Source organism: Chelonia mydas, chromosome 6 (assembly GCF_015237465.2).
Source record: "Chelonia mydas isolate rCheMyd1 chromosome 6, rCheMyd1.pri.v2, whole genome shotgun sequence".
Taxonomy (NCBI): domain Eukaryota; kingdom Metazoa; phylum Chordata; order Testudines; family Cheloniidae; genus Chelonia; species Chelonia mydas.
In genome coordinates this window covers 23,855,836-23,883,515 of record NC_051246.2, presented here as the reverse complement: position 1 = coordinate 23,883,515, position 27,680 = coordinate 23,855,836, and the positions used below count along the sequence as shown (strand labels likewise).

At 48.2% G+C, this 27,680-nt stretch overlaps 1 protein-coding gene across 6 annotated transcripts in view; it reads right to left on the bottom strand.

The window, feature by feature from the left end:
• The window catches only part of RASSF7 (Ras association domain family member 7), a 123,421-nt gene that overhangs the window by 31,194 nt on the left and 64,547 nt on the right, over positions 1-27,680 (bottom strand). For 3 of the 6 annotated variants that reach the window (XM_043549035.1, XM_043549036.1, XM_043549030.1), the window contains exon 2: positions 17,367-17,481. The exons of the other annotated variants lie outside the window; for them this stretch is intronic. In XM_043549035.1, the coding sequence (XP_043404970.1) occupies positions 17,367-17,425 (59 nt within the window). In that variant the 5' untranslated portion in view covers positions 17,426-17,481. The remainder of the gene's footprint in view (positions 1-17,366; positions 17,482-27,680) is intronic. 6 annotated transcript variants of the gene reach the window in all.

Sequence of the window (27,680 nt, the reverse complement as noted above, 5' to 3'; positions counted from 1 at the left end):
CATCTCTTCTGCCTTCTACACCAGCCATGGACATCTCCTTGAAGCCCCTCTCTGTTCTCTTCCTGATTCTCTTCTCCACTGGTGCCCTCTACAATCGTCCTCAGGTGACCTCATCCACTGCCCTGGTTTTGTACTTGTGCACCAAAAGCTCAAACCTACCTGCCCACCCCTGCCCTCTGCCCAAGCTGAGGGCAGATCCTCATGGAGATCCTGCCACTTCCTTGTACAAAACATGGCAAAAACTAAACTCATGGTTCCTCCAACACCCTCTTCCCCATCCCTGTTGCCGTCTCCTCTAAAACAGCGTTTTTCAAAGTGCGGGTCGCAACCAAGTACTGGGTCGTGGCATGTCAGGCACTGGGTCGCTCTGGTCAGCACCGCCGACCAGGATGTTAAAAATCCCATTGGCAGTGCTGCCCAGCTACCTGTTCCAACACCTCATTGTGCCCCAGAAGTGGCCAGCAGCGGGTTCGGCTTCTAGACAGGGGGCCACAGGGCTCTGTGCGCTGCCCCTGCCCCGAGCACTGGCTCTGCACTCCCATTGGCCGGAGCTGGGGGGAGGCAGTGCCTGTGGGCGAGAGCCGCGCAGAGCCGCTTGAGTACCTCCGCATAGGAGCTGGACCTGCTGCTGGCCGCTTCAGGCGTAGCGCAGTCCGCGGTGCCGGGACAGGCGGGAAGTCTGCTTCTGCACCCCGCCTGCGCCACTGACTGGGAGCCGCCAGAGGTACGTCCGCGCCCCAACGCCGCACTCCAATCCCCTGCCCCAGCCCTGCGTGTCCCCCCCAACCCGGAACCCCTTCCTGCACCCCAAACCCCTCATCCCGGCTCCACCCCAGAGCCTGCACCCACAGCCCAGACCCCTTCCTGCACCCCAACCCCCTGCCCCAGCCCTGAGCCCCTCCTGCACCCCAAATCCCTCATCCCCAGCATCAACAATTTTCTTCAACTGGATCCCCAGAAAAAAAGTCTGCAAGCCACTGCTCTAAAACCTCTCATTGGTCAGCCTCCTAATGCTCGGGTTGCCTTTGCCTCCTCCTCATCTCACCCCCAAACGCTCACTGGTTCTTTTTGTTGCTTCTCCCTCTAAAGGCCTTTCTAAAATTCATCCCTTCATTCCTCACCTCCCAGTCCCAAGATGAGGCTCTCTCCTTCCTCTCCTGTTGCCTCCGTGACTCCCCTCTCCTCAACCTAGCCAACATCCAGCACCTAACACAAACACTTTCCCTCCCTCCTGCCCTGACCAAAGCACCTCTCTCCTCAAGGCCCTTCATGGGTGGCCTAGGTGTAAACTCCTCCTGGGCTACATTTTCTGAGGAAAAGGGGCTGTTATTTTTTAATATTAACTACAACCACTATGTAAAGGGGAAGTAGGTGCAAGTGTAATGTTCTTAACTTCTATCATGCACTTCAGAAGTAACATTTGATTTTAGTTCTGCCTCAATTGTAGATAAGCTTTTTTTTTTTTAAACTTGTGGCCTCCATCTGTCTATGATCCAATAGAAGTTCTTAAATGTTCCCCAGTAAGAGGGCTTGAAGAAAATCCAGCACTGAAGTCATATAGCAATCTCTCCCAAATAAGTACCGTCATCTTCAAATGTTAAACTCTCATTTTAACATACTATATTAAGTTTCTAGGCTTGTGAAGGTGACCTTCCAAATGCAGTTCCAGTACCTCTGCTGGTATTCATAGCTTTGCCAAGCTGTAAAACCCAGATCAGAACTCCCTCAATTTTCAGGGATGCTATTCAGAATTCTATAGGCAGCTCTGAAACTGACAAGAACTGGGTCAATTTCTCGTTGTTGCTTTAGAAAGCCACAAGCAGCAGCACTGGCAGGCAGTGGACCTACCCCCTATGGACTCCCCCAAATCAGAGATTAAGGGAAGGATAGAGTGCAAAAGACATTCCCACAGTACAGCAACAAACAAGAGACCAACCTGCTTGACACTGAAACATTAGATTTTCCTAGCTACATCGCTCAGAGCTGTGAAAAATTTCACGCCTTGAGTACCATCATGAGGTCAACCTAATCCCCGGTGTAGGTGCAGCTAGGTTGATGGAAGAATTCTTCTGTCAATCTAGCTACTGCCTCTTGGAGAAGTGGGCTTAATAATTTGATTAAGATGATGTTGAAGTAAAAAGAAAACGGTACAGAGTTTAAGCACAGACGTTTCTGGTTATCCGGGAATAAGGTACAGATTATCAAGGGGTGCGAAATTCGGTTTAGGAACGGGTGGCGTAAGGAATACATAATCTGCAATCTCCCCGATTGGGAGTAAAAGTTTAATGGGTCAAAGTACAGACGTTGAGATATGAGGGTATGTTGTTCATATGATGGCTATGTTCAGGTGTGGAGTATAATGAGTGGATACGATGAGGACGACGGATTGACCCTCATTTGGTGGGATTTAATGTTCAGTGAGTTTATGGTTCCCGTTCATATGGTCCAATGGAAAAGTCTCTCAGTCCCTTTCCCATAGTTGATGCACGACATCGTACACTGGAAACCCCCCTTCTGCCCACGTAGGAAGCGTCTACACAGCTGCATCACTGTGGCTGTACCACCCCAGCGACGGTAGTGTAGACATACCCCAGGTGGCAGAGCAGCAGAGACCGTTCTCAGCAGCAAGAGGTTTAGAACAGGAGACAGAGAAGCAAGGAGAAAAAAAGAATGTGAGGGAGGTTTTTTGCTTGTTTGTTTTTAAAAGCTTGAGACATTTATTGTTAATGGAAGTTTGTTTCAGTCACAGGTAGGGCCAGATGGTCATTCCACTCCCTCGGCTTCCACAGTAACACCCTGTGCAGAGGACGGAGCTCAAGGGATATCAGAAATACAAGCACTTGTCACTGGCCCAGCAATTCCTGAGGCCCTTGAATTTGTCTAACACTCACCAGCCAAAGGCTAAACACTACAGATGAAACTCCCAAGCGGCGTCTAAGGAGAGGACCCTGGAAGGAATCTCAGCAGCTCCGAGGGTATTTGTTTTGCATTAGGACACTGGGATCCCCGTCTTTCCCACCAGTCTGTGTGCTAACAGGTTTAGTCTGCTGTCAACGTTCATGCCCACTGGTGAGGATTTTTGGGGGGGGGACAGGGAAAGAAGTGGGAGAAAGATAAATAGGGACGGACACATGCTTTCTGCCTGAGTTAAGTTTATTCAATTCCTACAGCTGACGTCTTTCATGCAGTAATTGCGCAAACTTCTCCAAAGCTACTAAGCATGTGTGTTCACCTCCTACAAGTAGGAGGGGAAAGAGGGCAGGTGGGGCCACTTCATTCTGCTCCAATCTACTTTTGCCGATTTTCTTATAATCCACGATCTATTTCCATCAGACATGGGCATGCTCTCTTACCACGTACGGAACATTTAAATTCTTCAGACTGCTTCAAACATATCTACCAAAAATCCCAAGACACCCTTCCCCAGGCACAAAACCTGCTGACAGAACAGGACCTGCCCACCAAACTGCCTTTTCAGCATAGCCTCGGCTTTTAACAAGATGGGCCTCAATCCTTTTGTGTCTAGCCCTCCCTCTCCTTAATCCACCCCTGCCCAATTCTTCCCTGTGCAACCAACTGTGTGCAAGGCAAGCCCTTGTTTTAGGACTTAAGCAGGGGAGGTGGGGTTGGGAGGCTCAGCATACAAGAGGCCTGGTTTAAGGGGCAGGGGTTCCCCCCACCTGCACTCAGCCAACCTATCAAGAATGTCATTGGGACAGCTGCTGCCCACACAGCTCCTTCAGGTGAGCAGTTTACAGCGGTCAGGGGTACCCAAAAAATGGGACAAATACACTGGAAAGAGTGACCAGGGTGTCCCAGGGACACACGATCATCAAATTCACACTACTTCCTAAACACCCCCACCCTTCCGTTCCTATGGGCCAGGCATCTTCTCCCCATCTTTCAAATCCCTCCTCAAAACCCACTCCTTTGGCTTGGCTTTCCACTCCTCCCATCTCAACCTGCCTCAGCCTCAAGAGGCCAGATAGAACCGATGTGATTCACCCGCTGTTTAATAGGATTTAATCCTCCTCCCTCCATGGTCTCTCGTGTTCTGCCTTCGTCCAAATTGGGCCCCACTCCTGAAATTCATGCACATAGCCCCACTGACCTCAATGGGGATCCCTGCACCCGGACTGAGGCCCATTAAAATCACTGGGGGTCTGAGCTGATGCAGGAATCTGCTTGCAGAGAACTCACTGCAGGGCTGGGTCCTTAGACCAACGTCTTCAGGGTATGTCTCCCCTCTTCCTCAAATATCTGTGAAGCACCACAGTGCTTTACAGACCTACACAAATAGCTGGTGTTTGTCTTACTTGTTTTGGGGTGGGGGGGAGGCGGGGAGAAGCAACCACCGCTCCAGGCCTGCTGAGCCCTTAGCCCTGTTCAGAACACTGGCTGGAAGGCATGGGAAGAGACGCTGGTACTTCACTGGTATCACCTTTCAGGGAATTCCAATCTGATCTGTTTTGCAAGGTGCACTGGGAGAAGTTTGACAGAGGTTTTAGCGGAATTTATACCCCGGACTCTGCAGGAAATCAAATGCCAGCATCTCCCATCTGCAAAGCCCTCCCAGATCTTCGCAGCCCCCCAGTAACCCCTCTTTTATAATACAAAGCAGCTCAGAGCCTTAATGTGGCCTTTCAGGGAAACGCTTCTGGCTTTTGTTCCGTGGTGATGGAGGCACAAAGGGGGGGCTATTCTCAAGAGGTTAGACAGGCTATTTCCATGCAAACGTTTTGTTTTGTGAACAGAATGAGTTTCCCCCACATAATACCCAAGGCTCAGGCATTCATTGGGAGCCTCTTTCTCCCCCCCACCCCGCCCAGGGTAATTGGACATACCTCTTTATTGTGCATCCCAGGAGGGCTGGGAAGGAGGAACTGATGGGCTGATGCATAACAGGCATGCATCAGAAACCAAACTCACTCACCAAAGCACCTGGGCTTTGCTTGGATACAGCTATTTAGCCGGGCAGATGACTTGGGAAGAACTTTATTCAAGAACGCTCCTTCCCCAGTATTTTCAGGTCTCTGTGTGTGGGGTAATTTTAACTAACAGCTTTATCCCCCTCTCAGCCCAGTTTCTCCTTCTGCCTTGACCAATGAAGTCTTAACCATATTTTTATGACACTAGTTTGTTGTTTATCTAAAAGGTATTTATATGGCCCGGACCCCTTACCATAGTATCTGAATGCCTCACCCTCTTTACACAAACACCCCCGGCAGTGCTATTACCCCATTTTACAGATGGCGAACTGAGGAACAGAGAAGCTTAGTGACTTGCCCAAGACAACACAAGGCAGCTATAGCAGAGAAGAGAATTCACCCTAAGTGTCCAAGTTCCAGGCCAGCACCCAAAGCACTAAATCATTTGTTGCCTGAGGTGTCAAATTCAGAATCAGGTAAGAAAGGAGGCAACTCTCACTGGAAGACAGCGCTGGTGTCAGAAAGATGAATTTCAGTTCTTGCATGTTATTTGAAAGTGATTCAAAGTATGTAAATCCTTTTAAAGGGATACTTTTACAAGGGAACTCTTATTTTAGAAAAAAAACTCTCTATCCTTTAGGTCACCAACATGGTAATGTGGAGGACAACTTCAACTGTGAGCTCTTTGGGGCAGGACGGTCTTTTTGTCCTATGTTTGTACAGCACCTAGCACAATGGGGTCCTAATCCAGGAGGCGCCAAGGTGCTGTGGCAATGCAAACAATTTCTGTTCAAGAAGGAACCATGGAAGTTGCCACACTGATCTCTGGGACAATATTATCTCTGCTCTCCTGACTCCACAGTCCCCCCCTTTTAATTTCTCTGCCTCCATCTGCACTTTTCAAAACCCTGTTAATGCACTTTGAAAATACACCAATAAACGAAACCCCCTCATCCCACCACTCACCCACCTCCCACTCCTTTGGTAAAATTCAGAGAATATCGTGATATAGGAAGATGTGAAGAAACTGTGTCAAGTGAATGCAACTGTAAAACAAAGTTGTATCAAGACATATGTTTAAAAACATTAGCTTCCCCCCTCTTCCTATCATCCTCCCTGTAAAATGAGCCAGTAAAGAATCACAATGGACAACTTGCAGACACAGATTTTAAAGCCAGATGGAACCACTAGAATCATCTAGTCTGGGGGTTCCCAAACTTTTTATTAAGGTGGCTCACCAACTGCATTGTGTCCTTTTGTGCAAATCACCATTTCAGATTTGCACCCTCCACCCTGGCACCACAATCCTCATTGACAATCGGTGCAGAGGGGAGTGGTTGGAGCGTGAGCAAGCCCTACACTCACCCAGCAGGGCTGGGCCTGGCTCCCCTCTCTGGGCATTGCAACCTGGCACATGGGGTCGCAGTCCCCTGGGATTGGAGCCACCACTGAGTGGGAAGCATGGGGTGGGAGCTTGCTCTCCTGTGTGCATCAGGCTGGGTGAACTGTATGTTTTCTTAGGCCAGGGCTCAGTGATGGGTTAATCTGGCCCTGGACATGGTAACCCAGCTAGACCCTTGTTGACACCTAGCCTTTGGGAAACTCTGATCTAGTCTGACCTCCCGCAGAGCACAGGCCAGAGAACGCCCCGCCCCCATTCCCATTTCTCTCTCTTCCTCCCTAGTAACCCAACAGTGGAACAATTGGGCTACAAAGGTCCAGTAATCCTTTCACAAACATGTAAGGGGCTTATCTCAAATGTTTTATCACTGGGGTTTAATTGAAAGATTTCCAAAAGTTAGGAAGAGCTGTGCCAGGTTCCCCACGTGTATGTCGTGTGTGAGTGTGAGTGAGAGAAAAAACCAAAAAACAAGGTCTCACACAGATAAAAGCCCACAGCCTCTCCTCCTGCCCCCCCCAATCCCAAGTAACAGGTATTACCAGTTGCTGGGAAACATCAAACCAGTTCAAATAGACCTAGCTTTCTAAAGCCACCAGATCTCAGACAAAGCAAACCTCTTTATCTTGCCCAGCTATACTGCTTTCTTTGCAGTTAATCCTCCCAGACACTCACTCATTACACACATCCTTTTTCAAAAGATGCATCCCGGGAGAAATAATTGGGATTACTCAATTGCCTTCCCAGAAAGATACGTTCACCCTTCCCTTCCCCTCCCCCCAGCTTTGCTCTTCACTCCCAGTTAACAGCTACATGGGTCTTTAGAATTTACCCCCTGGGCCCAGGAAGACCAGAGCACTCAGATACTGCAGCACAAAAAACTACAGGACGTGCCTCCAGAAGTGCTCACAACACACAAGTGAGCATGGCATCTGTGACACCTGAGTGTGGTTTGGAGTGTGGCCGCTCACGCCTATACCAGGCTAACCTAGGTGCCACTCGCCTGAGTTAACTGCAGCGAAGACAAACCCTCAGAGCATACTGCTGTGGCCACTTTGGCCTCCTCTACAAGTTGGATGCAGAAACCACCCCTGGTGCAGCTTTACAGTGGCAGCAGCAACAGTGTTAGGCCATGTCTACACTAGTGCCGCTGTAAGCTTGCAACTGTATCGATGCAGCTGCGCTGCTGTAAGATCGCTCATGTAGCCACTCTGTGCCGACGGGAGAGAGCTCAGCTGCTGACAGAGCGCTGTGCACACGACTGCTATGCAGGCATAATTTATGTCTGGGGGGTGGTTTTTTCCCCACATCCCTGAGCAATATAAGTTTTGCCAACATAAGCAGTGGTGTAGACATGGCCTTAATGTAGACAGAGCTCCGCTGTTTTGTCATGGTGTCATCTAACTCTACTCAAAATGGGTCTAACTGGCATGAGTCTGAAAACACCAGGGGCCCACTCACACTAGGGCTCCCAGCTTTGCTAAAGTTGGTGGAGCCAAACTGGTGTCAACATCTGGAAATTTTTGTAAGCGCTTCCTTGTGTGGACCAGGCATCAGGATATAGTGCTGTTTGTGGGCAAGGCAGCGTTTCTATCACTAGCCAAAAGGGTGGATACAAATCCATCATTTTTATTTAATAAAAAGATTTTTTTAAATTAATTTTTATAATCTGAATCATACTGTGGTTCTTTCTTCCCATATTAGAGTCTTAGATTGCTTATGTGGCTGTTCTATACTAGCTTCTTTCATTCATTTCCTAATTGACAGCCAGGAAAAAAGCTCTATATAAAATCTGAAATTGTACTAAAGTTTCAAACTTCAAATGCTCCTCTTCATTGATCAAGAAAAGTCCAGGGCTCAATTAACACCACATGCTCAAATGCACAAATCAATAAGCAAACAGCCCATGTGCTATTTTCAGCCTCTATCACCTTTCTACAGATAATGAACTTCCACAAGTCAAAAAAGCAGAACTGCTCTGAAAAGGCTACAGCTCTCCATCAAGGTTTGCAGTTTGAAGTCAGTGTGCTCTTAAGTAACTTAACTGCCTTGGAAAATCCCACTCTGACCTATCTACGGATGAGGAGAGAAGCCTAATTTAAAGCTCTTAATTTCTGAAAATTTTGATCTGTTATGTATAAAGTGTTCTCAATATAACATACCAAAAGTCTAAATAGATTTTAATTATTAACACTGAAGCACTTTTTAAAACAATTTTTAAATTAAAAGATTTTATGCCACCAAAAGAAAAGAAAGAAAAATACAGTGTTAGCCCCAGATGCCGCAAACAATTATGCAACACGCTTAACTTAAGCATGGAGTAGTCCCACTCACTCCAATGGCACTGTTCATGTGACTAAGAGTTACGTACCTGCTCCAGGCGTTTGCAGAGTCAGAAGCTTACTTTTCAAGGCTTTTAGGGTAAAATTCAAAGATAAATTAGCAGCAGTGGCATTAAAAGTTTTAAAGTAGCAAAGGCACAAATTTGCATGTTAGTTTTTGGTTTGTTGTTTTTCTGTTTTTGTTTTTTTAAATAAAAGCCTCAACATGATAGAGATCTAGCTATTTGCTAGCCAAGGGATTTTACCTCATGATGGCGTTTCAGTTTCAACCACTCACATGGAAAAAAAGTTAAGCCTAAACTAGCATAAGATGCTGGAAGACTCCTGATGCAGGCTTCCATTAGATGTAAAGTTTTAAAACACTGCAAGAGAGATGCTTTAGTCAAGCCATAACTAGGCTTGACGTGGAAATTACTGGATGAAATTCTATGGCTGGTGTTCTAAAGGTGGTCAGACTATATGGTCATAATGGCCTTTTAAAAAAACAACTATGAAACTAAAACACGTATTTGTCCTTCACTTCGAAAAGGCGCTGTTTTCCAAAGTTAGAACAAGACACTATAAAAATGAACACGTGTTTATTCACTCTCCAGCAGTCTCCAACTGCCAGGGTCATTAGTTGCATACACAAGAAGTTGTGCTGGTGTCCTACATGATGGTGTGACCTGCAATAGAAGGCAACTAGACTAGATGACGTGGAGGAGGGTCCCTTCCAGTCCTCCGCTCCATGTCCTATTGTAACGAAGCATCCCTGACCAGGTTTCCCGCACAGACAAGAGCAGCATTTATAAATGAAACATCCAATTAGAGATGCCTTTGGGCATTAGCAATGGTTTGGTATCCTCATAGAATCTGAAATAATAGCTAGACCAGCCAAGGCAGGCAGCCTTGTACGCAAAACACAGAAAAGCTTGTGGATAATCAGGCTTTTATTGGGGTGCTCGTTAGGCAATGGAATTCATGCTCCAATCTACAGACAGGCCACTGGACTGCCAACATCCCCCTCTATGGCTGCTGCCTTGGTGCACTTCTTGCACAGGCTTGGTACACACACACACACACACACACACACGACTAGCTGACATAAATTGTTTTTAGATCAGAGTGACCAATAACATTTTAGTTCATACAATTATAAGGAGGCTGGACTTAGTTAAGTAACCAACTCAAATTGATGAGTCAGACAGTGAAATCTCTGCATTTAGACAAGCCCTGTGAACAGCAGCAACTCCTTGCGCTTGTATAATAAGCTCTTTCATCTGAGAACCGCAAAATGGGCACGATGGCCATGTTACAGAGGAATGCCTGGAGCACACAAGGCAGAAGTGACAGTGAGAAGCCCTGAGCATCACCTGTTTTTTGGTATATTCGCAGAAGCAATGCAGGCTGAGATTTTTAATAGGAATCGATCGTCTAAATTGCCAAGGCAGCTTTGAACATCACCGCTGTAGTTATGTGGGTATTTTATTCCCCAGAACTAACATACTTCCATGCTTCTTTATAAAGAGTCCATATTGATCAGCAGACCAGCACTGCAAGGCAGTCTTACAAAACGCAGCTTGTGTTCAGCACAGTGGAGGAAGGATAATGTTTGGTTAGGAAACATTACGATTTTACACTCGAGAGAAAGAGAGAGAAAAAGTTCTTCAGTGGATGGTTTCCTTTCAATAGAAATGTGCGCTCTGAGCAGGCAACATTTGGCCTTTGAAAATTTAGACTAGTATCAGGTCTAAACTGCAGAGTAGCAGCCGTGTTAGTCTGTATCCGCAAAAAGAAAAGGAGGACTTGTGGCACCTTAGAGACTAACCAATTTATTTGAGCAATCCGATGAAGTGAGCTGTAGCTCATGAAAGCTTATGTTCAGATAAATTGGTTAGTCTCTAAGGTGCCACAAGTCCTCCTTTTCTTTTTGAGCTCTAAACTTAACACTCTACATCGGTGCAGCTGCTACAATGCAGCTGGGCCTCTGTAGCACATTAATGAAGACGCTCTATGCCGACAGTAATCCACCTCCACGAGAGGTGGTAGCTATGTCGGCAGGAGAAGCTCTCCTGCCGACATAGTGCTGTCTTCTACACTGGCGCTTAGGTCAGTGTAACTACATCACTCAGGGGTGTGGGTTTTTCACACCCCTGAGCGACGTAGTTATACCAAAGTAATTGTGTTGTGCAGACCTGCCCTACATCTGCTCCTAGGGGAGAGTCATGGGGTTGTTTCTACTGTTTATATTGAAAGGTGCCAAACCTGCTTCCTTCCACCACAAACTTCTGCCTCCCCCCCTGAAAAAATTCCCCCAAACCAAGCCTCGGTATATCCTGGCTCAAAGACATCCCTTAAGTACCAGGGAGAAGGAAGAGGAGGCTACACTGTCAGTTTTGAACAAGACGCAAAGTGAAATTCAGAGACAGCTAGGATACGTCTACACTGCAATTAGACACCCATCGCGTCCTGTGCCAGCTGACTCGGGCTAGTGGGAGCTCAGTCTAAGGGGCTGTGGGACCGTCCTACCTCATGGGGTCTCAGAGCTCAGGCTGCAGCCAGAGCCCTAATGTCTACACCACAATTTAACAGCTCCTTAGTCCAAGTCAGGTGGCAAAGGCCAGCCCGGGGTGTCTAATTGCAGGGTAGACACCTCCACCTTTCCTAGGATGGAAAACAGTAAGATTAACACCCTTAATAACAACATGTTAACTGTGTCTACACTAGGTAAAGATAATGTCTGGAATGTGTTGGTTTTCAGACATGACTTTCTTTTGTTTACAAAGGGACTTTACCTTCCTATAAGCTTTCTTTATCCACCAGAAAACCTAGTAGCCATCTCCTCGCTTCTTGTTTTAAAAATGCAGAAAACAGTGTTTTTTCTTGGCTAGTTACAGTACCTGAGCCCTCTCTTGGCTAACTATGGTATCTGAACCTGACAGACTGTAAGCTCTTCAGGGTGAGGTCTCTACGTTCCAATGTGTCCATACAGCACCCAGGACCAAAGTGCCTCAGCCAGAGTCTTTGGGCGCCAGAGCAATATAAAAGAAGTCAATCATCCTCCACAGAATGGGCAGGTCACTCAAAATCCAGAGCACCGGGTGGAACGGGCTGAACTTTGGCTCAGCCTCCTACACGAGAAGCATTCCAAACTGCTTGATGCGGGAGAACGGCTGCTGACTCTTGTTCTGCCAGAGACCAGTGCCCGGCAGTAGTGGGGAAACTCAACAACGGCAACAGCTTTGCAGCAAGCAAATCTCATTAAACTTCAAAAGGGCCAAAGAAGAGAGTTTTCCTTTCACGCTGTTTATGTCTGGGGTTGGGTTGTGGAGGGGCCCAGGGGGTGACTGCTACTTAGAAAAGAGGGTTTGTTTTCGAAAGTAGGGTATTGATAGCCATGCCCCCACTCGGGCAGATAATGAGCCTTTATGTTGTTACACGCCCTTGCTTTCAGCTGGGGGTGCATGACTCACATCATGCTCCATTGTCCGCTGGCAGAGACCACGACGACAGGGACTATTGATTCAATATCGCAGCAGGTGCCGGTGCTCCAGCGACCCGGGCAAATATCATCTGATGAAACTGGATACGGGGGAGGGGCAGTTAACTAAAACTACCCTCTTCCCCCCCTTCCCCTTTGGGAGAGCCTCAACTTACTTTGATCTGACAGATCAGACAAAATAACAGGGCTGGCGGGGGGTGGGAGGAGAGGAAATCACATCCCTGTTTGACACAAGGTCTGTTGGTAAATTATTGCAGAGCAAGCCAGAAAACCAACCACGCCCTGGAATAAACTATTCCTCATTTGCACCTTCACTCACCAAACAACAAACTTCTGTGTATTGGAACTAAGCATGCAACTAGGTTTTAAGGCTGTCCTGTGCTGGCTGTCGTGTTTGTTACATGCAGATTAAATCCCTGGGTAGCAGTTTGCCACTTTTTCCGGTTGTAAAAGTTAACCTCTTCACTGCTGCGACAGACATGCCTTCCTGACGCAGTTAGGCTTTGTCCTCGCTACTCACCTTTTGGCGACCCAGCTGTGCGGCTACAGCCGTGTTGCTAACAGGTGCTCAGCGTAGCTGCTGTTTGCTGGCAGGAGACAGCTCTCCCGCCGAGAAAGCGCTGTTCACACTGGCGCTTTTTGTTGCTAAAACTTGTGTCATTCGGGGTGCATGTTTTTTTAACACCCTTGAACAACAAAAGTTTTGTCAACGAAGTTCCAGTGTAGACAAAGCCTCAGATACCTTGCCTCTCTACGCACAGGTGCTGACTCCGTAGGTGCTCCAGGGCTCGAGCACCTACCGGGGGGGGGGGGGGGGGAATGGTGGGTGCTGAGCACCCACTGGCAGCTCCTCTATCAGCTTCCCCCTATACCCTCCCAATGCCTCCCACCTGCCAGCGGGCCCCGCCAATCAGCACCTCCCGCCAGCCACCATCAGCTCTTTCAGTGTGCAGGAGGCTGGGGGGAGGGGGAGGACAAGGCACACTCAGGGGAGGGGGTGGAACTGGGCGGGAAGAGGCGGGGCAGGGGTGGAGAGGGGGCAGGAAGAGGCAGGGTGCGGGTGGGGCCTTCCCCCCAAAGGGTGGGCTGGGGGCAGGGCCTGGGGCAGAGCACTCCACACTTTGGAAAGTCGGCGCCTGTGTCTCTAAGTACTTTCATGCCCTTCCATCACCATAGCACTCAAGCTCCTTTTCCACTTTGCATCCAGGTATTTACCCATTAAGCCCTCTTTGCATAGAAAACAGTCACACTACAGTCTTCCAGAAGGCGTCGGATTCTATCCTGGGGCTAGATCAAATAAAGAGATCTAGCATAAGGAAATTGAAACACACACAGCACCCATCCATTCAAACCACACCCCACCCGCCATATAATTCACTGTACTGTAAGCACCATGGCTATCGCAAAATATTCTCCTACCCTATCCTTCCTAGCCTTCCCCTCTGCACACACCCAGACTTCCTACCCACCTTCCCCTCCAACACCATCTTCCCTCCCATCTAGCTCCTCTCCAACATGCCCCCAAGCAATTTGCTCCCCTCCACACACATACACAGCAAAGCAGCATTCAAAAGCAACACAGTCGTGTTTTTGAATGGTGGAAGAACCCATGTATATTCTGGGGGTCTGGCCACAGGGGCCTTGTCAACATTAAGGGTCAGTTTAGATAAAGGCAAGAGGTCAAGGTAGGTCAGGGTCAACTAACACATGCTACAGTGTTTGGAAATGGAAGGCAATGCTTCCAGGTCTACTCCGGCCATCTTTAATTTTGTTCCGCTGTCCAAATGGACCCACTGACAAAACCTCTCTAGCATGGAAATCGCTGGGCTCCCCAGAGCATTCTGTTCCATGCAGTGCATTTAAAAAACAGGTCACATCCCACCAGTGCACCCACGTAACTGACCTATTGAAAGCCTAGTACTTTAACTGAACCATGACACCTCACACGTGGCCTTCTTAACATAAATGGCAGCATCCCTGTGCTCAGGGCAAAAATAAAGCCCAGGAAGTATTTGGCAGTTTGGTTCAGCGTGGCCTTGTGGGGCGGGAGGGGGCATGGTTCCGGACCTTCTTCGAGGTGTGCCCCTATGTTGCCACAGGTCTAACCACAGAGCACAACTCCACTGAAATGTGCTTGCAACCCTTCTGATGGGGGGTCACGACCTCCAGGTTAAAAGAAAAGGAGGACTTGTGGCACCTTAGAGACTAACAAATTTATTTGAGCATAAGCTTTCGTGAGCTACAGCTCACTTCATGGGATCCACTGCACGCATCCGATGATCTAGCAGTGGTCTGGAAACGGGACCTCTGAAATTCTTTGTCTAGCTCTAAGACTAGCTGGATGCGCCTCACTTTCGCCACCTGTAAAGGAGGGGTTACGCCCAACCTCCCGCACAGGGCTGTCGTGAGGATTAGGGGTTGTCATTTCAAAGCACAAAGCAGAGAACAGGAGTGCCACGAAGTTCTCGCTAGGACTGGGGCCAGAGGCAGCAAGAGGGAGAGGTGGATGCGGTCACCTTGGGGAAAGGGGGGCAGCGGGGGAAGGAAAAGCGACACCCTGGCCACCAGATAATAGCAGGCAGGCAGTCTCTTAGCCATTTCGTCTTGGTTTTTAATCTGCACTTCCCACCACTTGCCCCGCCACGCAAGCCAGGCTCATTTGTGTTCAGCGCTGTCTGTCATGATACCTTGGAGCTAAAAAAGACTGTCTTTATTTTCTACCCTAATTAGACCTGACAATTCAAAATCAGCGGCTTCTGATTGACAGAGTCCAATACTTTTTTTACTTGAAGGCAATAATGCTTTCATCAGTGCACAGATCCCCCACCCCCGCCCCCACGTGGACTTGGGGGTGGAAAGGTACTTCCCCACTTACGGGTGGCTATAATCGCAGCTGCAGCACGGCCTTTCCATAGAGGTTTTGCATTTTATACTATTCTAAACAGCAGAGAACACGGGAGGGATCTGAAGAGCCGGTGGCAAGAGAATCCTTTCAGAAGTTTTTTTTAAAAAAAAAAAATCTAATGGGAAGAGACTCAAATCGTTTTGGGATAAGAAGTTAGACTGTTTCCAATGCACCCTTATGATGTCCTAGGCCTTGTCTATAATCAGGTATTTTACTAGATTGCAGGGGTAGCTACAACAGTGCAACACCTCTAGCAATAAACAAGGTAAAGTGCAACAGGCCGGCTGCAGCTCACCTCTACTTCAAGGGAGTGATTTCCACCAGTGTAAAGAGTGGCTTTGCCTGTCTGCACTAGGAGTTTGCAGCTGTGCATCTACGCTGATGGCAGATCCCCAGTGTAGATAGAATCTCCATTTTCTGACAAATGTCAGCCAGCAGTACCCGCACCTACTACACGAGAGCAGCTCGCTCAGCGCTGGCACAGGAGGGAACGCTGCACAACATCTGGATGTCAGCACATTCCTCTTCTAAGGCACAAAGCCCCCTGTCACCACACTGCACTTCCCCGGTAAATAGCTACTTAGGCTGGAGGTTTTTCTACCTGGCCCATCACCACCCCATACAATGGCTTCCTCTGTGAACACAAAGGGCCCTTCAGAAGCAAATCCTAGGCAAGTTCAAAGATGGGATCGTCTTGTTGCATCAATGGCTTCCACGGGGCTTTGACCGAAGGTACCTTTCATCTCCTCTCAGCTCATAAACACACAGTGGGTTTCTCCCTCTCCCTCCCCCACAAAGATAGCCAGCGGCTAGATATCTGCTCTGGTCGATAGGTGTGCTGCCATCCTGGGTATGGCTGAGCTGGTGGTAGCAACCCTGGGAAGCTTTATGTAACATCACCATAGTGTGGACCAGGCAGTTGAGGGCCCACGGTCCTGGCCATGACACTACTCCAGAAGATGTCAGTATGGATCTGCAATTCACCCTCTCGGTTAGTGGGTGATGAGGGAGGGTGCAGCAGGGACAAATCTCAACACTCTTCGGCAAGCTGAGGGCGCGCTGGCAGAGATGCCGGGTGCTGTTTTTGGTGGAGGAAGCCTGCGTAACAGCAGGAGGAATGGAGACGATTGGGATTTAATCCGCACTAATGACCAGATGCCACTAGAAGCGCCATGTATTCAGATGGCAGGAAAATTATAAATACCAGCCAAAGCCGAGTGCGGACAGATCTGAACACAAGAGGAGCCATGTGCCAATGTCACGTATGTACGCTGGCAGGCACTATGAGTCAGAGCTCAATCAGCTGCTTGCAATGACACATCATAAAGTTATTTAATGCTTCCACAGGCCCCTCCCTGTACGAAAGGTAGCATCCTGCATAGCCAGTACACTAGCAGGGAGACAGATTACTTGTAAATATAAGAAAATAAACTAGCACAATTGGCGATCAAACAATCCTGTGGCAGAACCACAAGACGCTCTGTAATTTAAAGGGTGCTGCACCCTGCCAAACTCCGTGCTGCACAGGACATAGAAGAAGGCCATCCCTGCCCCAAGAAATGTCCAATCCCTTGAGGGCAACCATTTTTAGAAAATGTACATCTGATTGTGGATTGAAAGGGGACTCCTTGTGCCATGCCCCACAACTTCTAAAACTGCAGCGGTTGAGCCAGCCCCATTGCTATGAGAGGAAACAGGGGCACTGCCGACCTCCCCACCTGCCCTGCAGCCCCCAGAACAGCTCGGGTTTGAGCTGGGAGAACTCTGCAGCAGCTCTCCCTGCCTCACAGGCAGCCTGCTGCCTTACAGAGGAGAGAGGAGTGGCTGGCTCTCAGGTTGCTCCCTTGCCAGCTTCCCTCCTGAGTTGTGGGAACTACAGGGAGAGCAGGACAAGCTCAGGCAGAGGCCAGGAAAATAGTTACAAGTATTGATTGTGTCCCTTTGACCTTCCTGAAATAGCGCTTCACCTCCAGGCTGCAAAGGTCACACACTGCTGCTTTAACGAGCAGTTTGAGCACGGCGCGCCCTGGGCGATGGGGAGGACGGCTCTTCACCCAGCCAGCCTCGTTCCTCGCTCAGCTTTGGAGCCAGATGTGAACGGAGAGAGGCTGGTTGTGTAACAGGCATGGGAAAGTGCTCCCGAAGTTAGGGGTGACGGGGGGTGGGGGGGTGGGAGGAGCATAAAGGTAAGCATAAACAGAAGGCACGTTTAAGGACTGTCCTCATGAGGGAAAACCCAGACCCCAAATCCACCTGCTCTCCCCACCAGCAGCCATCCTTCTGCCCAGGAGTTTGCTAGTGACAAACTCACCTAAGATCCCTACGTGGTCGTGCATTGTGCTGCCGTGAGCTCAGCCCGCATTTCCACATACATTTGGAGGCACGGGTGATGGGAAATAATCCCCTGGCAAGGTGCCAATTAATCCCTAAAAGGAAGTGAATTAAAAAAATTAAAAAAAAAAAGGTCAAGTAGTGTCTGGGAATGCAGGTGTATCCTTTTAACTCTTTTACAAGCCCTCTAGTGTCCCTCTCGGTCTTCCATGCTCCAGAAACCAGCAGAACCCTGCCCAGCAGCCTGTATATGAAGCTAATACTTGCATGGCGTCTGCAGCTATTAAACAGGGCTACCTGGACTCCACCAAACCCATCGGTTGCATAAAAGAGCAAGAGACAACAGTACCTTGGGGTCATTCACATTGGGTAGGTCATTGTCTTCAGCCAGTCAGAAAGCACCACTCAACTACAGAGGCTTCTCCCCACCCCTCTAATATTATTCCAAAGCATGACCCCATTATACACTGTATACAAGCATTCCCATGCTAGTTATTTCTAATGACAAGAGCCAGCGTTGAGCAACACCAACACCCAGGAGCCAGTCAGGAGCCTAGTTTGTTAAAAATGAGGGACTGAATGCTTGGTTTCCTTTTGACCCACTCTCCCCATATTTCCTGGCAGCAGTTTCCCAAGTCTCTCTCTTAGCTTAAGGGTTTTGTACCGCCACCCACCACCAGAGTATCTAAGCACCTTCCACATTCATTAGACTGACATTAGCAAGTTTAGGGAACTTCACAGAATCTGTCTCTTCCTCCTTTGCAAGTTCCAGAAAGCTTTCTTCAGTGTGGGGGGGAAATTGTGAATGTCAATCTGTCCCAAGCCACATGCCTTCCTTGCTCTTTTAAACTGAGGTAGCAATCAGCTTTCATTGGGATGGGGGGGGGGGGGGGGGAGGAGATCCAGAGATGTGTGTGTATTGCAATTACATCATTTGCATTCAGGTTTAAGAATTTGAATGTCTTCATATTTGCGTTTGTTTTTCCTTTTTGCTTCTGGGAGCCTTTGTGGGACCAACACCTCCACAGGAAGGTCACAACTTGTGGCATTTCCATTGTCCAGGAATTCAAATGCCATGAGAAAAAGAGATCGTTGTGGGACCTACCGCGCTATCTGAAGTATTAAAAAACAGGTGGTGGGGAGGAGGAATAAAATCAAATACCAGAACTGCAGCACACCCATAAGAATGATCTCCCTGCTTCCTGTGGGACTGAAAGGAATAGTACACAAAGGTCATTTCATCTGTCCCTCCCAGGAACAAAGGGTCAGATCCAAGCTGCTTGATCAAGCAAACTTTGGTTTACTTCACTGGGAGTTTGCCTGAACAAGAACAAAGTAAGGATCTCAGGATTTCCTTTGAGGGGCTGCACCATTCTTTCAGAGATCCTGTCGTATTCCTAGAGAGACAGGATTATGGGAAGGAGAGGCCCAACGCCTACTTATATAGGGAATTAATGGGAGGCTCAGAGTGAGCCTGGTTGGAAAACAATTCTGTCAGCTTGTGTTGTTACCATTTCTCTTCTCCTGCATGATAACAAGTCTCTCGATACAAATCTCAGATTGGACTATTCTGTTACATGAGACATTGCAAACCATTTGCATCATAGGCTGCAATTCCCACTGTCTCTCGCAGACAAAGGGATGCCAACAAAACTTGGTAACACAGCAAAGCATCAGTCAGGATGCTCACAGAGGAAGGATGGTTTTGTAATTAAGGCATTAGGCTGGGACTCAGGAGAAAGCGGTTCAATTCTCAGCTCTGTCAGACTTCCTTTGAGCAAATGACTCAGTCACTCTGGGCCTCAGCTCCCCATCTGCAAAATGGGGATGATACTTTTTTGTCTGCCTTATCTATTTAGACTAACACTGTGGGGCAGCGTCTGGATTACTATGTGTTTCTGTACAGCACCTTGCACAAGGGAGCCTTGATCTCAGTTGGAGCCTCTAAGGCAGTGGTTTTCAAGCTGTGGGCCGCGGACCCCTGGGGGGGGTCCACAGACTGAGTAAGATTTCCAAAGGGGTCCGCACCTCCATCCGCAAATGAAAAAAGGTTGAAAACCACTGCTCTAAGGGTATGTCTACACTGGAAAAAAAGACTCACAGCTGGCCCTCATCAGCTGACACAGGCTCGGGGAGGGCGAGGGGGGCGCTAAAAATTGCAGTGTAGATGTTTGAGCTCAGGCTGGAGCTCTGGTTCTGGATCCCTCCCACCTCGCAGGGTCCAGAGCTCGGGTTCCAGCCCAAGCATATACACAGCAACTTTATAGCCCTGTAGCCCAAGCCCCACGGGCCCAACTTAGCTGACCCGGGCCAGATGCAGGTGATTCACTGCTGTAGAGACATACCCATAGGCATTACTGTAATACATGAGAAGTTTCTTCACTAAAAGTGTTCTCTTTAGAGCAGAAATCTGGATGGTTCCTTCCTATTACCGCCCTGAAATAGCTCTAAATGGCCTTGTTTAAAAATTAGCAGGGAAAAAAAAAAAAAAAAATACACACACACAAAAATCAGCGAACAAAACAAAAAACCGTCCAGAATGCAGCCAGTGCCTCGGCAGAATTCAGACAAGACTCTGTAATTCAGTGCAATCTGCATGGTCTAAGAATTTCATCATAAGGCTGCAAACAGGCTTTAAGTTTGTAGGGCTTCTGTCACCTGTAGCATTAGTTTATAGAGGTAGCATGTGACTGCATCAACACTGTCGCGTTCAGGGAAGCAAAATGAAGCCAGACAGAATGAGTCTGTCCGTGTGCATCTCTATACATCTGTACAGGACTAATGAATGCAGCAGTTCTAGGGGTTACAACGACCTAGACAGAGAGAGCCAGGTAAATAATGGATTAGCTATTTCTTGCCTGGTTGAAGATGTTAAGAGCTGTGTTAGGATTTCAGTAATTAAGGATATCAACATTTGAGGCACCTGCATGCCTCACGTGGCGAGGAAATAATGCTGCTGCAGATAAACTGGGTCACCTTTGGAGAGAAAGTAGAAGGTAATTGCTGATTCGGACCTTCCAGAGTAGATAGAGGGGCATATTCCGCCATGGTTCAACAACCCACCCCCACTTACCCACCCACCTGGAAAAAAAAAGCCACACTACATCGCCAGCACTAACACAAGAATTTCCTTACCAGCACCCACAGCCACAGCTGTTCTATTAAAATGCAAGGTATTTTATTCACTGTAACTAAATTAAGTGTGATATACAAATTAAGAGTCCATAACTTTGATAGTTTTATTATTTCTAAGCTGGTAACTCCCATGAGATACAGCAGAAAATTCACACTGATGCTCTAGTGATTAATTAGGGAGGCCTGTTTTCCTTGCATCTGCACATCTCATAACTGCAGTTGCCAGTGACATCCCAATACGACAACCTGCTGGATCACTAGAAACTGATTTGAAAAATCCTGTTTCAATGATTGTCTTACTCAAGGACAGAAACTTGGGCTAGTGCAACTGTCCTACTACAAAAATAGAGAAAGTGATTTCAAACATTAAATATTTGAAGACAAATAGGCCAAGGATGATTAAAGGGTGGTCCATGGTTATTCTTTAATAAGGAGGCTACTTACCTAGGGCTCAGATACTAGAGTGATGAGGGCTACATAAGCATCTAGATAGGTAGTGCTTGAAAAATCGACTTGTCCTGGCTAAGTGACATGCTGTGTGAGGGGCCTACACTATCACCACCTGCAGAATCCAGGTTCTCTGTTTTTAAAGGCTTGTCTACACAGTAGGGTGTGGTGTGTGCTGTTTCGAAAACACACTTACTCGTTGTCTATTAATTGGTCGATGTAGGCCCTGCTGGTGCACTTTAAGTGTCATTTGAAACAGTACTATGTTAAAGCACACTAGGGAATGTTTAGTTGCGCCAGCAGTGTCTACGTGAACTAATTAATGTGCAACAAAGTAGTGTGCTTCAGAAATCACACCTCCCCTTAGAATGCATTACCTCACTGTGTAGACAAGCCCTAAGTTTCTAACCCTTTTGATTGCAAAGATAGACTTCCACATGATTCTCAGATGGGAGGTTATGAAGTACTGTCTTCCTGAGTGTGCAGACAGCCAGTGCCTCTGCTGCAATGCATAGCTTTTGCCAAGCAGCAATGTGAAATTAACAAGTCTCTGTTCAGTTTCACTGCTTCTGTTCAGAATCTTGTAGGCAGATGTGAAATTACATATGTCTAATCAGCTTTCTACTGCTATTGGGAAAACCTACCAAGGCAAGCACTGCAGTTCTTTGCTTTTTATTTGTATTATCATAGTGCTTAGGAGTCCTAGTCATGGGACTACACGCCCTAGTCCTAGGCTACATGCTGTACGTTTACAAAGTAAATATAAGACAAGAGACAACAGATGGATACAGACAGTGGAGTACAAGGACACATTGGTTTTCTGCCTGCCGCCCCCATTCACACTTTTCCATGCTCCCTAAGAAGGGCCAGATACCTCTTCTCCTGCCTCTCCATCTGCAGCAACCAGGAGGGAAGAATGATACCTGTAGCTCCTCTGCTCTTTTGGTCATGGGAGCAAAGCTACCAACTCACTAGACACCTATTAACCAGAGGGAGATATAAGAGATGACCCCCAAACAGGATCCTGGGACAGCACGATGGCGAACTCCTGACACTCTCCCTTTTCCCAGTAACACAGAATAGAGCATGGGGGATTTTCACCACCGCTTTGCTCCTGAACCCAACCTCTAGAGCTCCTCTGCCTTTCCTATGTATAGCTAGACAGAGAAGAAGGCGGCTGCAATCTGCTTCATGTTATGCACAAGAGGTACAACTCCACGAAACGACTTGCCATTCCATCCCTCAGCTAGACAATGTTAGAGCTGCTCCAACCTAGGACACTATAATTTTGAAAGCCAATGACCTTTTTAAAAAAAAAAAAGGTTGTGTTTTACACTGCTTAATGCTGGATAACTTTAAAAGGTTGCCCAACTGCATTTACAGCGAGTGAGAGCATGTCTACACACACACACACACACTCACTCAGCCTGAAAGGTGGGAAGAGGAGGAGGTCTATTTGCTGCTTTGTGTAAATCCCATTTAGCATTAATGGAAGCTATCCTGTGGGGAGAACAGATCACAGAAGTGACAATTATGAAATTGGCCATAAAGATCAAGATTTACGAGGGGATTTGCTGGCAGACCCTTAACTATTGCTGTAATCATTGTGATCAGCTCTAGCCAAATTGACTAAAATTTGACTTCAGGACACCATGGCAGTCCTGCCCACCCCCCCCACATGCAGCAGAGTTAGCAACATGACCAGAAAAAAGGAAGCCAGGGAAATGAATGAGGTATGGTTCTATGGCGTGAGTCAGACCCTTAACTCTACAGTTTAACTTCTGCACTGATTTCCTCTAGGGCAACTGCACCTTCCCAGATAGTTAAGCACTTGGTGATTACTTGCCTAGGTAGCAATTCTAGAAGAAATGGCAATGGTGTGTCTGCTATCCACCAGTATACGCGTATGCACACACGTTTCTGTCCGATGGTGCTCTTGCCAGCAGGGCTTCCGAGTTTAAAAAAAAAAGGGGGGGGGGGTATAAGTATTAGAGGGGTTTGGAAAAAGTCCAATTTTTCTAGAAATATTCCCCCAATACGTGCTCTCCCCACAGCTCTCCTGGCATTGCTACTCGCTCAGAAGGCGGCCCACCCAGGAGCTCCCAAAGCAGAAGTGGCGTGATGTGTGCAATCATATACAAAGGAGATAAAATAGGGGCAATCCCTTCCTCGCTAGAGATTTCCCAGTAAACATGGACTTTGAGGTCTAAATGCAGAGCGGAAGTGAGCAGCAATTTTAGATGCCTGTCACTAGCTGACTGGTCCCTTTAGGAGGGAACGAGGTCCAGTGCACTTGGGACTGCCCAATAGGACTTGGGGAAGGACACCCGAGCCTTATAAAGGGGGAGACAGCTGCAGATTGCAGGCAGATGCTTGCATACACTGTGGGAAGTAAGGCGGCTCCTGCGGGGCCCTGAGTCAGCAGGGGGAAGACACCAGCAGGAAAGGCCTGTGGAGAGAGGCAAAATACAGGCAAGAGGTGCTGGGAGAGCAGAAAGACAGACCCTTACAGAGGGGGCTTTGCCCAACCAGAACAGAAGAGTGTTGGAACTCTGAAGGGAAGAGACAGATCCTCAGGGCTCAGCTGAAACTGGGATGAAGACTTGGTAAGGCTGCGTTCTCTTTTGAGATACTTTGTGCAGGACTTAATAAACTGGACCCCAGAAGGGGGAAAGTTTTGAATCTCTGGCCTGTGTGGACTTAAGGGAGTCAGAGTTAAGAGGAAACTGAGGCAGGCCTCAGCAGAACCACAACTGACCAGAAGAGGTTGCTGTAAGGCAGGCACGCCCTGACAGTACCCAACCTGACAAACCTTGAAGAGGCTGGTTTTTCAGAAAGCGTTCAGCACCCACCTTTTCAACCATCAGGCCCCTTTAAGATGTGTCATAGTGGACTCCCCAAAATCGAGCCATCCAAACTAACTAGCTGCCTGAAAAATGTGTTACATACACCAGAAAGGTTAGTTCTACTCGCGTTCCCAACAGCAAACCGGAGAGACAAATGAAAACCGGACACGGCTCACCAACGTTCCCTTGTAATCATTACATAGGGACTGTTCTCTGTCAAGAGAGTAGCTTATCTCTGCCACCTTGCAGAATATAGAGAGACGGTCTCCAAACTTTTTTGATCGCGCACCCCCATCATTAAAAAATTTTTGAGCACGCACCCCCAGTATATGTATATTTATTTATGTATAAATTATATACATGTACTACTGTACTAATATATTATGTAAATTATAAAACATACACAAAAAATAGAAATTAAAAAGCGATGAGATAAAGATGAAACAATATTTTTTAAATAATTTTTTTTATTTTATTTATTAATGGTACAAAAAACCTTTTTGCTCTCACAAAAAATTAATATTTTTAGTTAGAGCAACGTGATTGAATATGCTTTATTATTTTTGAAAATCTTGATTTAACACTTTGTGATACAGCGGGCACTCAGGGTGGGGAGCGGGGTCTGGGAGGGAGTTAGGGTGCGGGAGGAGGCTCAGGGCTGGGGCAGGCAGGAGGTGCAGAGCACTTACCTGAGGCAGCTCCTGTTTGGTGCAGGAGGTGTGCAGGTGGCTCTGCGCAGCGCAGCACCACCCCCATGGCCACGATTCTGGGAGCTGTCCCCCCCTCCCCCCCCCGAAGGCAGGGCCACCCGGAACGCAGGGGCTTTAGGGCCCTGGGCTAAGGGGGCCCCGGCCTGAAGCTCTAAAGCCCCTTTTGGAATGTGGCCCTGCGAGCACTCAGGGCCAGAGGACTCAGGAGGAGCAGGGCAGCTGCGCAGCCAGCGGCTGGAGAAAACCGGCGCTTCTCCCTTCAAAGTGGTGCTTCTCTCCAGCCGGCTTTGAAGGGAAAAGTGCAGCTTCTTTCCGGCCGCTGGCTGTGCAGCTGCCTCGCTCCTCCACGGGCCGGAGGACTCAGGCCCCCCCCCCATTTCTTCCCCCCCTCCGGCAGTGCTCCTCCTGCTGTGCCCCCCAATCGATCGTCTTGCGCACCCCCTGGGGTGTGCACACCCCACTTTGGAGGCCACTGGTGTAGCGGACCAGACTCCCCAGCACACTCATCCCACCACTCTTGTCTATCTCAGCTGTACTGTGTGAACGGACTTCTCTCAGTACAGGAGCAGGACAGAATCAAATCGGACACTAGGGCAGGCCCAGTGCCCAAGGTGGCAGAAGTAGGGGTGAAAAACCACCTCTGGAACTCATAAGGCTTGTTGCTTAATGCTGACCAGCACGGAGTTTGTACCAGCAAGATGCTGCACACCCTCAATTCCCTTTTCCCCTCAGTGGAAGCTGAAGACATGCAGCAGCTCACCAGATCAGGCATGCTGGTGGTAGGGCTCCCCCTCCCCTGCCAACCACCAATGGGAAAACTAAGGGTGCTGATGATGCTGTGTCTTGAGGATGTTTATTTTAAACCCATCCCATTGAGGGCTATGGGAAAAGCTATTCAAACTGGTTATTTTGCAGGCCTGTCACCTACAGACCAGACATGCTCCCCTCCCCAGTCATTAAATCACATCTCTTAGCGTTGTTTGTGCATTAGGCAACCAAATTCTTCCAAGATCCTGCTCTGGAAACAAACTTGCACAAATTCCGAGTCCCTCTCTCCCGGAAAGATCTGTCCATTATTTGAGGCAGGCACTCGTGCCATGTGAAGGAGGAGAGAGTCTAGCAAGCACTGTGACAGCAGGTATTGTAGGTGAAACTCATTTCAGAGGCAGGCAACCCATGTGGGGAAACCTATTAGAAGAGACCAGCCATTTAGCCAGAGAGCAGACCAGGGGGTTTCAATGTCTTAGATGGACAAACATTCAAAGCACAGTAAGCAAGAGTTAAGCCTTGTACTGCCTCCAGTCTGGCAAGGCTTACTTAAACTAAGTTATATTAAGGATTGCTGGGGTAGAATCTAGCTACCCATCAAAGTTGTATACTTTGTCTAGTGAAAGTCCAATATGGCAGGTCACGAACAGTTGTACCTGATTTAACGGGAGCCCACAGTGTGCTTGGTGCTGTACAGATAATACCAACTAGCTCTTGGGGTAAGTAACTTCATTTTACAGATAAGGAAACAGCGGCATAGAGAAGTGAAGTGACTTGCCCAAAGGGGCTCAGAAGCAGAGTCAGAAACAGAACCAGGTCTCCCCAGTTGCAGCCAGTTCAGTGCCCTATCCAGAAACAGTCTTTGGGCAGTGATCATCTGTGCTGGTCAGCGAAAATATCCATTCTGTCCTATTCAGATTAGGTAGTGGGCTGTATTTTGTTTTTAAGTTGCCAGTCCTTCCCTTACAGCCAACTGGAGCCCTGTGAGCAGGCAGCGTGTGTGTGTGTGTGTGTGTGTGTGTGTGTGTGTGTTCAGTGCAAGCAACTCATGGCCCTCAGACACTAAGTAAGGGCTCTTGAGACCACAGAGTGGCTGAACTGGGGGAGCTAAAGGGAGATACAAAGATGAGACTTTCCGGGACACAGTAGAACAGTCCCACCTCCAGACCGACAGCCTCTGTGGTAATAAGGATGAAAGGAAGGAGAACATCAAGCTGGAACAGAGGGAAATGATCCCAGAACGGGGACCCTCCTTCCAGATGATGTCATGGTATCCTCTCACACTGTGGCTACCTCTCCAGGGCAGGGGACCCCTGTTATTAGGAAGAGACAGGTAACAGTAATAGGGGGAATTCTATTATTAGAAATGTACAGTTGGGTTTGCAATGACCAGGGAAACCGCATGGGGAATTGCCTGCTAGGTGCAAACATCTGAAGACATCTATGTAGACTTAAGTGCAGTTCCGAGAAGGAGATATTGGTTGTGGTATATATAGGTACAGGAAAGGTAGGAGACAGGTCCTGGAGACCAAATTTAGACTGCGAGGTAAGAGATTAAAGTCTAAGGCCTCCATGGTAGCATTCTCTGAAATGCTTCCATTTAGACAGGCAGAATTGCAGGGTCTCAATCCGTGGATGGCACAATGGAGAGGGAGGAGGGATTTAGATTTATTAGGCATTGAGGAACCTTTTTGGAAAGGAGGAGCCTATACAGGAAGGTTGGGCTCCACCTAAACCAAAGCAGAACCAAATTGCTGGCATGTAAAATTAAGACTTTGTAGGGGAGGTTTTTAAATTAAGGGCTGAGGAAAAGCCAACAGGTGCAGAGGAGCAAACAGGTCAGACAGAGGCATCCCTTAGGGCAGGAGTTCTCAAACTTTTTCTTTCTGAGACCCCCCTCAACAGGCTATAAAAACTCCAAGGCCCAAGGGGGGTGGGGGAGGGGACTCAGGGCTCCAGGCCAAGGGGTGGCCCCTTGGGCACAGGCATAGTTTGACTTCTATTTGGGGAGGGGCAGCTCCGCACAGCGGGGTCCAGGGAGGGAGCGCCACCTGCACCCCCGATTCACCTCAGCAGCCCACCCGGCCTGTATGGCTGTGGGGGGTATGCAACCAAAAAAATATAACTCAAAGGGGGGGGGACTCAGCTCAAAAAGTTTCAAAAAAACTGCTCAGGGTGCAGGCAGGGGGGTAGCTCAGGTTGCAGGGAGAAGGATAGTTAGGGGCTGTGTGCCAGGAGGGCTCCCCTCACAGTGGCTGCTCCCCGAGGGCTCTGCCGGCCCTGGAGCCGGGTCCCCCTGCCTGGGCGGCTCTTACCGACTGCGTGAGCAGTCAAAGAGGGCTGGGAGCCGAGGAGCAGCTGCAATCCCAGGCACCAGCAGCAGGTGGG